This window comes from Scylla paramamosain, chromosome 46 (assembly GCF_035594125.1).
Source record: "Scylla paramamosain isolate STU-SP2022 chromosome 46, ASM3559412v1, whole genome shotgun sequence".
NCBI lineage: Eukaryota > Metazoa > Arthropoda > Malacostraca > Decapoda > Portunidae > Scylla > Scylla paramamosain.
In genome coordinates, this window is record NC_087196.1 from 5428358 (window position 1) to 5438357 (window position 10000).

Below are 10000 nucleotides of genomic sequence, written 5' to 3' on the forward strand. Positions count from 1 at the left end.
TAACTTCTATAATCCTAGCACGTAATATTAGACTATGTTTGTAACCTTTATCACCACCACCACCACCACCACCACCACCACCACCAGGGTCACGTAACACCACCAGCATCACCACTACCACTCACCATCATCACCACTATCGTCACTATCGCGCACTATCTCCTGACCTTCTCTCCTCAATGGAAGTTTTTTTTTCCTATTTTGTTGTTGTGCGGGTTTCCTTTTTTTTTTTTCGGTATTTTCGTGAACTTTATTGAGCTTTTCATTTAAATTTCTATTAATATGTGGATTATTTATTCAGTTTCTTCTTAGAGTGAGGTTATGGGAAAATACATCAATAATTTTGTTATCATTCAGCTTTTTATTTATATTTTTGATAGTGAAGTTAAAGGAAAATAGATAATTGCTCTCTGTATTGTTTATTTTCATTTATTTTTTATGAATTAACTGATTTTATCAACTTTCCGGAAAGAATTTGAGGGAAAATATTCCTCCTCTTCTCTTTACCTTTTCTTTCTTTTATTTTATTATTATTATTATTTTGTTTTATTACTATTTTATTCTTTTATTAAGAACCTATGAAGCGTAAAACCTAAAAAAAACTTCCATTGTAGGCTGTTTTCACTGATTTCTCTGCTGGTGACTAAATATGACAGCCTCAGACTAATAAAACGTAATCTTAACTTGCAGTGCACGCTGTTCTTCCTGTTTTGTCGTCTATTAAGAGATACCGGAGACCTACCAATAAGAAAACATAAAACGGAAGTTTAATACAAACAAACACGCACTCAGACCACACATTTACCACTCTGAAGGCTGAAAACACTACAAAAACAATTCAAACCTACACGTTATTCTTGACATTTCCTCTTCTAACGAAAATCAGAAACCTTTAGATAGCAAAATATAAGAGCAAAGCCTACCACGCAATATAAACACCTGGATCCCGTACTTACCACTCTGACGGCTGGAAAAGGCTGGAGAAACGAATATTCCTTGTATACGCTAATATTTCGCTGTTTTCTCTCCTACTGACAAAAATTCTGAGACTTAACAATAGCAAAACATTAAAACAAAGCCTATCACAAAATACAAGCACACTCATATCCCATACTTACCACTCTCAAGGCTGGAAAAGGCCGGAAAAAACGCTGGAAAACCTGGAATATTGCCTCCTCACACGGGCAGGTGCTGGAGACGAGTGGGAGGCAAGGAGCGCTGCGTGTGTCGACCAGCTAAGCGAGGCTGTACCGAAGTCCCGAGCCATGCGTGAACCACTGTGTTGCTCCTGGCCTTTTTACTTGTGAATCTTTAAATAGAGAGAGGAAAAGGAAAAGTAGAAGGTTAATTGTTATCTATAAGGTACAGTACTAAGGGCCATATTTGAAAACACTCAATTTCAAAGGCTCTCGTTGAAGTTGTGCGGGTTTTTATGGTTTTAAAGACGGATGGACTAAATCTTTCTATTAACAACAGGAGAAACACTCTTGAGAACCCGGGTGATCATTTCTGTGGCCACTGAAGATAATCATGGTAAAGTGACGCGGATTTTTAAGGGTGTTTTTACTGTTTTAGTGACACGTTAACAAGATTCATACATTATTAACAGGAAAAACAGTCTTGAGAACCCGGCAAATCGTCTCTGCTACTACCACTGCTACCACTACTACTACTACTACTACTACTACTACTACTTCTTGGTCGGCTCTTGTTTCACAATCAGGGCACTTTTCGGTACACACACACACACACACACACACACACACAAACACACACACATTTATACATATATAGAAGTAGGATACTGTAGCTTTTAAGGCCACATCTGATGGAGGTGACAGTAGTAGTAGTAGCAATAGTAGTAGTAGTAGTAGTAGTAGTAGTAGTAGTAGTAGTAGTAGTAGTAGTAGTAGTGGTAGTAGTAGTGGTAGCAGTGGTAGTGGCAGGTCAGACGGGTTGCCAGTACCGGAAGTGATTGGGTAATGATGGTTCTCTCTCTCTCTCTCTCTCTCTCTCTCTCTCTCTCTCTCTCTCTCTCTCTCTCTCTCTCTCTCTCTCTCTCTCTCTCACCGAATGATACCCGAACCCGAACGCTCTTATCAGCAAACTTAATGACACACACACACACACACACACACACACACACTGTACAATTCTCACTTATGTCCTTATTCTAATTTTTATACATTATTTCGTTATTCACTACCACTTGTGTCTTTCATTCTTCATTGGCTACCTTTATGAGGCGCATGATTTACTGTTATACGTGATATTGAGGAGTTAGTGCAGTTTGTTCCTCATTTGTCTTCCTTACGGTTTGAAAGGGATTCCAACATTCTCGATCTTTTCCTAACTCCCAATACTCTTGATCTTTTCCTAACTTTTTTTTTTTTTTTTTTTAGTGTGGTAGGAGTAATGGTGGTGGTACTACGGTGTGTGTGTGTGTGTGTGTGTGTGTGTGTGTGTGTGTGTGTGTGTGTGTGTGCGCTTCTATATAAGTAAGTGTGTTTTAGTTAGTGAGTTAAATATGTGTGTTTTTTAAGTTTAGTAGTAGTAGTAGTAGTAGTAGTAGTAGTAGTAGGTGGTGGTGTTGGTGGTTGTGGTGGTGGTAGTGGTGGTAGTGGTGTGTGTGTGCGTGTGTGCGTGAGTCAGAAAAACGGAAACGTGTCGTTCATTCAAACTTTTTATCTTATGAATGAATGGGTGGCGTGTGTGTGTGTGTGTGTGTGTGTGTGTCAGTCCTGCGTGGGTGCCGGTGTTGTGAAGTCACTGTAAGGTTGTGGTGGTCTCTGTTCCTGTGAGTGGTGAGTGAGTGAGTGAGTGAGTGAGTGTTTGGAATGTACGAGTATGGTTGTGTTAGAAGACCAGGAAACACACACACACACACACACACACACACACACACACACACACGTGGCTGTTTCTACAGTGAGTGTGTTTGTGTGTGCAATGTTTAAAGTGTGTATTTGTAAGTATAAGTTATTTAACTATGTGTGTGTTAAGTATAAGTACATTTGGTTGGTTTCTAATAAGCTGATTCTTGCCTTACTTTTTTTTTTTTTTTATTTTCAAGCATTTTTAAAAGTTTCAAAAGTGAATATTTATGTATATTTGATTTCTGTGTTTAAAACTCTAACTTTTTTTTTTCTTATTTCGAGGTTTCTGAGTAAACATTCTATGCATATTTAATTTCTATATCTAAAATTCTATAACTTCCTGACTTTCTAACATTTCCAAAGTGTGTAAGTAAATATTTCCACATCTATTTAATTTCTATATCTAAAACTCTCAAGCTTTCTCGCGTTTTTCTATCTGTATATGATTTCTATCTAAAACTCACTATAACTTCTTCGTTTTTTTTTCCATTTTATAGTTTCTAAGTAAATATTTCTGTCTACTTGATTTCTATGTCTAGAAATATCACACTTCCTCTCTTTTTTTTTGTTGTCTCTATTTGAAAGACCAAACCAAATACATTCCCTACACACAAAACTTCCCTAACATAACCACTTCTCTTATTTCCAGCATTTTCAAGGTTACAAGCGAAACACAAGGCAAAACAAGACTAGAGGTGCGAAGTACGACACCCTGGCGCCGATGTACGATGGCACGACACACCTGGCTGCTATATAACACCCGCCCTCAAGCCCCCGAGCTCAGTGCAGTGAAGGCTTTAGTAGGGGATGTCATGTACCTGTTCTTCACAAACTTATGAGAGAAAGACGCGCTGATCTCATTGGTTTCTTTATCTGTTCTGTTTCCTCTGGTGTTTTTCTTTTTTGTTGATTCCTTTGCTTGTTTTCCCTTGTTTTCTTCAGTAAATTTCTTCTTTTTTTGGCTTTTCTTAACATTTTCTATATTTTTTTTGTATTTTGTTTCTTTTTCAGTGTCTTTATTTTTTTCTTCTTCTTTTATGTACAGTTTCTTATTTTCCTTCGTTTTATTTCCTTTTGTCGTCTTTCTTTTCTTTCTCCTTTTCCTTATTTACCTCCTTCCTTCTTCTCCTCCTTCTCTTTACTCTGAAATTCTTATTTGATTTTTACTATTTTCTTCCTACTTTCCTTCGTCCACTAATTTGTTTCCTTCTTTCATTCGCTTCCTTCATTTTCCTTCATCCCTTCTATTCCTCTCTATATTATTTTACTTTCCCCTTTTCTCTTTTTTCCTCCCTTTCTCTCTCTCTCTCTCTCTCTCTCTCCCTTTATTGTTTCTCTTTCTTCCTCTCCTTCTTTTTATCTCTCCCTACTTTCTTGTTTAGTATTCTTAATCCTCTTATTCCTTTTCTTCCTTCTAAAATTTACATTTATTTTTTATTCTTTCATTTTCATCTCATCTTCCTCTTCTTCCTCCTCCTCCTCCTCCTGCTGCTCCTCCGCCAATGGGTTAGCAGTCCACAAGAGCACGCAGGAGCCTCACAATGGACGCCCTACTCCCCCAGCTGGACGAGTCTTGGATCTTCCAAGTTCCCAGTCCAAACGGTGATCTGTTCCAAGTTACGAGTCCAAATGGTGACATGTTTCAAGTTTCCAGTCCAAATGGTGACGTGGACTCCGGCTACGATGATGCATCCCTCTCTCCCCTCCACTCCTCCCTCTCCCTCTCCCCCCTCCACCTACCAGATCTCCCTCCCACCCCCCCTCCCACCGCCTCGCCGCCCTTCCCCCTCCAGCCACAGTCTCTGCCACAAGATCTTCACCACATTAATCGCATCTGCCACAGTCTTCAGTCCCAGCAGATGCCCGACAGCTCTTCAGGTGAGCAGGAGGAGGAGGAGGAGGAGGAGGAGGAGGAGGAGGAGGAGGAGGAGGAGGAGGAGGAGGAAGAGAAGCTGTGTTAATTAATATACTGATGTTATTTGCTTACTACTACTACTACTACTACTACTACTACTACTACTACTACTACTACTACTACTACTACTCCTCCTCAAGGTGAACTCTACTCAAGTCTCTCTTAAAATTCTAACGTTTTCTATGGTGAGGCAATAACAGTGATTTTATTTTTACGTGTATATAGTATTTTTTGTTCTCTAAGTTATTTTTCTTTCCTCTTTCACGATTCTATTTCAAAACAGAATTTATAAATAGAGATAAAATAGCGTTGATTTTTTTTTTTGTGAGAGAGAGAGAGAGAGAGAGAGAGAGAGAGAGAGAGAGAGAGAGAGAGAGAGAGAGAGAGAGAGAGAGAGAGAGAGAGAGAGAGAGAGATAGTGTCTTTCCAATGTCTCACCACCGGATGTCACCTCTCCCTCTCTCTCTCCCTCTCCCTTCTTTCCTCCCTCCCTCTTTCCTCCTCTCCCTCCCTCTCCGTCTCCCTTTGCCTCTCTCGCTCTCTCCCTAGCTCTATCAAAGTGCGGTCCGGTGCACTGGCGGTGGACACACACACACACACACACACACACACACACACACACACACACACACACACACACACACACACACACACACACACACACACACACACACACACACACACACACACACACACACACATGTACGTAAAATCTATCTAATTAACAAGAATAATTACAAACGCACAAACAAGAGAACATTATGTGTGTGTGTGTGTGATAAGATTGTGTGTGCCAGAGAGAGAGAGAGAGAGAGAGAGAGAGAGAGAGAGAGAGAGAGAGAGAGAGAGAGAGAGAGAGAGAGAGAGAGTGTTTCCTGTGTCGCGAGTATCACATCGAACAGATTCTGGGTGTCGTAGTCTCTGTCGTGCTGGCGTGGGTGCTGGGGTCGGGTGTGGGTGGTGGGCGTGGGTTTGGGCGTGCCGACGCCCCCCCACACCCCAACACTAACCCCCCTCCCCCCTACAGAAGGCCTGGACCTCTCCTCCCTGGATCTCGTATCCCTGGACACCCTGGATTACCTCTTCCCTGAGCCGCCTACGCCACCCACGCCCCTGCCAGTGTCCCTGGATGAGTCTGGAGGCGACCTTGGGGTGCTCACCTCCCTCACGCCCACCGGGGAGTGCATGGGCGTGCCTGGGCAGCCCGCACGGCCGCCGGAGAGCCACGGGTTGGAGGCGTCACAGGTGACAGATCAGCTCACCCTGACCCCCGCCGCCCTGCCAGCACTGGAGGCCGGCCTGCCGTCCATGGAGGCCTGCTCCTGCCCCTGCCCGCCCTTCGGCATCGACCTGCCCCCCGACATGACCTGGGCGGCTCCAAGGGGCGAGGACATGGGCGGGGGCTTGTTCTCTCAGCTACTAGATGACGACACGGACGAGGTCCCGCCGCCACCGCCTCGCCGCCTCCTGCCCCCAGTGTTTCTACAAGGCCACGACTACACGTCAAAACTGCCCCCTCCACCCCCGCCACCGCCTCCACCAGTTCAGCGAGCCCTCCCCCCTCCACCAAGGGACGCGCCTCCACCCCCGCAGCCCCCGCCAGCGAGAGGAGAGGTGCGGGAAGAGGAGAGAGTGTTCCAGTGCACTTACGCTGGGTGTGGCAAAGTGTACGCGAAGTCCTCCCACCTCAAGGCTCACCTCAGGAGGCACACTGGGGAGAAACCCTTCGTCTGTACCTGGACTGGCTGTTCGTGGCGCTTCTCCCGATCTGACGAGCTGGCCAGGCACCGCAGGTCACACTCGGGGGTCAAGCCTTACAGGTGCCACGTGTGTGATAAGCGGTTCTCCAGATCTGATCACCTGGCCAAGCATCATAAGGTGAGTTGTGATGAGCAGGTGTGGTGTGGTGTTGTGCTGTGGTGTTGTGGTGTTGTGGAGGGTGTTGTTGCTGTTGTTTGGTGCTGTAGGTAGTGCTGTTGTTGTTAGGGTTTGTGTTGCAGTTACTAGTGTTGCTGTGATGGTAATGGTGTGTTGCAGAGGTCAGGGTGTTGCAGCTGAGGGTGGTGTAGTTAGGGTTTGTGTTGCAGGTATTGGTGTTCCTGTGATATTAATGGTATGTTGTACTAGTTAGGGTGTTGTAGTAGTTGAAAGTGGTGCAGTTACTGGTGTTGTGATGTGAATGGTGTTGCTGTCAAATCTGAATCTCTTCACTTTCACGCTATGATGTCCCTCTCACTCCATCTCTCACCTCTGCCGCTTCCCATACCCTCACCTCTCACCTCACCTCTCACTCTCACTCCTGTAACATCCCTCTCACCGACTCACCTCTCCGCTTCTCCAACACCCACTCCCTCTCACTTTTTCCTCCCACTCTGCACTGTCACACACCTGTCATTCCCTTAAATATCTCATTACTCTCACTCTATATCACTCTCACCTTGTCTCTCACCCAAAACGGCTTCTCCCCTCACCTCTCACTTCCTCTCACTCTCTCCCATATCTTCTCTCACTCTTCTAAACCTCCTTTATTTAACTTTTACATTATTTTCATCCTATCTCTCGCTCATTTCTCCCTTCACCTCTCTCACTTTACCTCTCACTCTCCCCTCTCCCTCCTCTCCCTCAGGTACATAGGAGGGACCGCGTGTTGGCGCTGTATGGCCCCCTCTCCTCCTCCCTCCCGCCCAGACGCTCCCGGCCGCCGCATCCTCCCGCCCACGCCCGCCCTCCGCAGCCCCTCCCGCCCGTGGTGCACCGCGTGGAGTTCCGGGCGGCGCGTCCTATTAGAGTGTGTCAGTAGTGGGCGTGGGCGACGGCGTGGGCGTGTCTGGCTCATCCCTCTACGCCCATGGTCTGAAGTGGGTGTGTTAGTGTATGTGTGTGTGTGTCTGTGTTTCAGTTCCTTGAGTTACGAACGTTTCTGAGTGTGATGTGCCTTCTTCCTTGAGTTACGAACGTATACTCGAGTTATGGATGCTTTGTAAGTGCCTTATTCTACGATATATTTACGTATCCTCGAGTTGCGAACACGTCTTCCGAGTTACAAACGTGTGCTCGAGTTCTGAACGCATCCTTGAGTTATGAAGGTGGCTTGTTCCTCAATTTATTCACATGCCCTCGAGTTACGAACATATTCTCGAGTTGTGAACACGTCTTCCGAGTTACAAACGTGTGCTCGAGTTACGAACCTCCACTTGGTGCCTTATTTCTTAATGTGTGGATATTTCCTCGAGTTACGAACGGCTCCTTCAGATACGAACAGTTTAGGAATGCTTGTTTCAATATGGTGACGCCGTGACCTTCATAGAAAACGTGTAGCTGTTGTCTAATGGCTGACTTCACTATAATGCTCACAATAAATAGATAAATGAGAGGAAATGTTGCTGTAATGGTTTCTAATTATTTTTTTCAGAAATTTCTTTGTTTTCAGTGTTTACCTGCTTTGGAAACAGAAAAAAGAACAAAAGTAAAAGAAAAGAACAAAAATGTTGTCTAATGTTGCTTTCCAGTTGAGTTTCCTTCTTTAATTTTTAGTTGTATGTAGTGTTTTTAGTTATTTCTTCCATTTTCTTTTTAAAGTTGAAAGGAAAATAACAAAAAAGAGGAAAGAAAACAAGGAAATTTTTGTTTTAATGATATTTTCTAGTTGTAGGCTAGTTTTAATTTCTGACTTTCATTAGCTGAGCAAGAAAGACAGAGAGAGAGAAAAAAAAAAAGAAAGAAAAAGAGAGAAAGGGGCGAAATGTTACCAATGATATTTTGTAACTATTTTAACCATTACTTTTATCGCGCCGCTTCCGTACTGTCGCTTGATAACCTTCCCCGCGCGCTGAACTGACCTACAGACCACGCCCCCTCCTCCCTCATTGGCTGCTGTATTACTGATTGGTTTCCTAATACAACTTTTATTTATTTTATTTTATTTTGTTTATTTATTTATTTATTTATTTTTTGTTTTGTTCGAGCATCACCGGGAAGACAATGCCGACATCAAAGTAAGCATTAAGAAAGATCGTAAAAAAAAAGGAGACAGATTTTCATGAAGGGATCCATAACCTGACTGGCGACAAGCGCAAGATGACTGTAAGATGAAAGAAAAAAAGAAGAGAAAAGGTGACATGAAAATATTAACCCTTCTGGAAAATCGTAAACCAAAGGAAGAAGGGAAAAAAAAAAGTCATGAAAACATCAAATCTTCAGAAAAGAGTAAAGCAAAAGAAAAACAAAACAAAACAAAACAAAACAAAAACAAGCTTACTACATAAACACGTGCACAATTTGAACGTCGACATGTGCAAACTAGAAAAAAAAAACAATAGAAAAAAATAACATCAACGCATTAACAATTCACAAAACTCGTATGAAAAAAAAAGTAAAGAAAGAAAGAAAAAAAAAATGACAAATGCATCCAAATCACAACCAAAACGCGCCACGGGACCTGATTGGCGCGCTGCATTATGAACGGGCCAATCAGGATGATGCGAGGGGGAGTGGCTTAAAGATCAGCTCAGCGCGCGGGGACTTCCGTTAGCGTGTCGTGGTGTCCCTGCCGCGCCCAGCAAGGCCGCGGGGGACTCAGCAGCTGCCGCCAAAGATAGCCTAAGCCGTGGCCAGGCGAGGGTTCGGACACTGAGGGAGTGCAGGTGCTGAGATGAGAAGTGGCACAAAGAAAACGTTTTGGTTCTTATGGGGCACCAAGTTATATTTTCCCTGGTTAATATTTTATTTTATTTTATTTACTTATTTTTCTTTTTGTGTGTAAAAGGGTTGATGTAAATATTGTGGAGTGTATTAAGAAATGCTTTGCTCTCTCACCATTACTATTTTCTAAGGTCACAGATAACTAGCCGGATTCTCAAGACCTCCTACCAATAGTGTAGAAATTTTGTTAATGTGTCACTAGGACCGTAAAAAAACACTATTAAAAACAGTAAAATTTCACCATGACTATTTTCCAAGGCCACAGAGATGACTAGCCGGGTTTTCAAGAGTGTCTCCCCTGTTGATAATGTAAAAATCTTGTTAATCTGTCACTACAACCATAAAACACCCTTAAAAACACGTGTCACTTCAAACAGTCCCTTTTGAAAGCTGTGGACGGCCGGCGCAGAAGTGTTTCAGAATATGGGTGTGTGCGTGGTGCTCTCCCTCAGTGTCCGACCCTTTGTCCCTGATGTGAAGGATGCAGCCACGTGTGTGTGTGTGTGTG

The 10000-nt window shown here is 43.5% G+C and overlaps 1 protein-coding gene across 4 annotated transcripts in view; it reads left to right on the top strand.

The window, feature by feature from the left end:
* LOC135094790 (Krueppel-like factor 2) overlaps window positions 1–10000 on the top strand; it is a 17033-nt gene that overhangs the window by 5497 nt on the left and 1536 nt on the right. For all 4 annotated transcript variants that reach the window (XM_063995170.1, XM_063995171.1, XM_063995172.1 and 1 more), the window contains exons 2-4: window positions 3526–4754; window positions 5819–6669; window positions 7418–10000. The exon at window positions 7418–10000 is cut by the window's right edge and continues 1536 nt beyond it. In XM_063995170.1, coding sequence (XP_063851240.1) covers window positions 4418–4754; window positions 5819–6669; window positions 7418–7591 — 1362 coding nt within the window. In that variant the 5' untranslated portion in view covers window positions 3526–4417 and the 3' untranslated portion in view covers window positions 7592–10000. The remainder of the gene's footprint in view (window positions 1–3525; window positions 4755–5818; window positions 6670–7417) is intronic.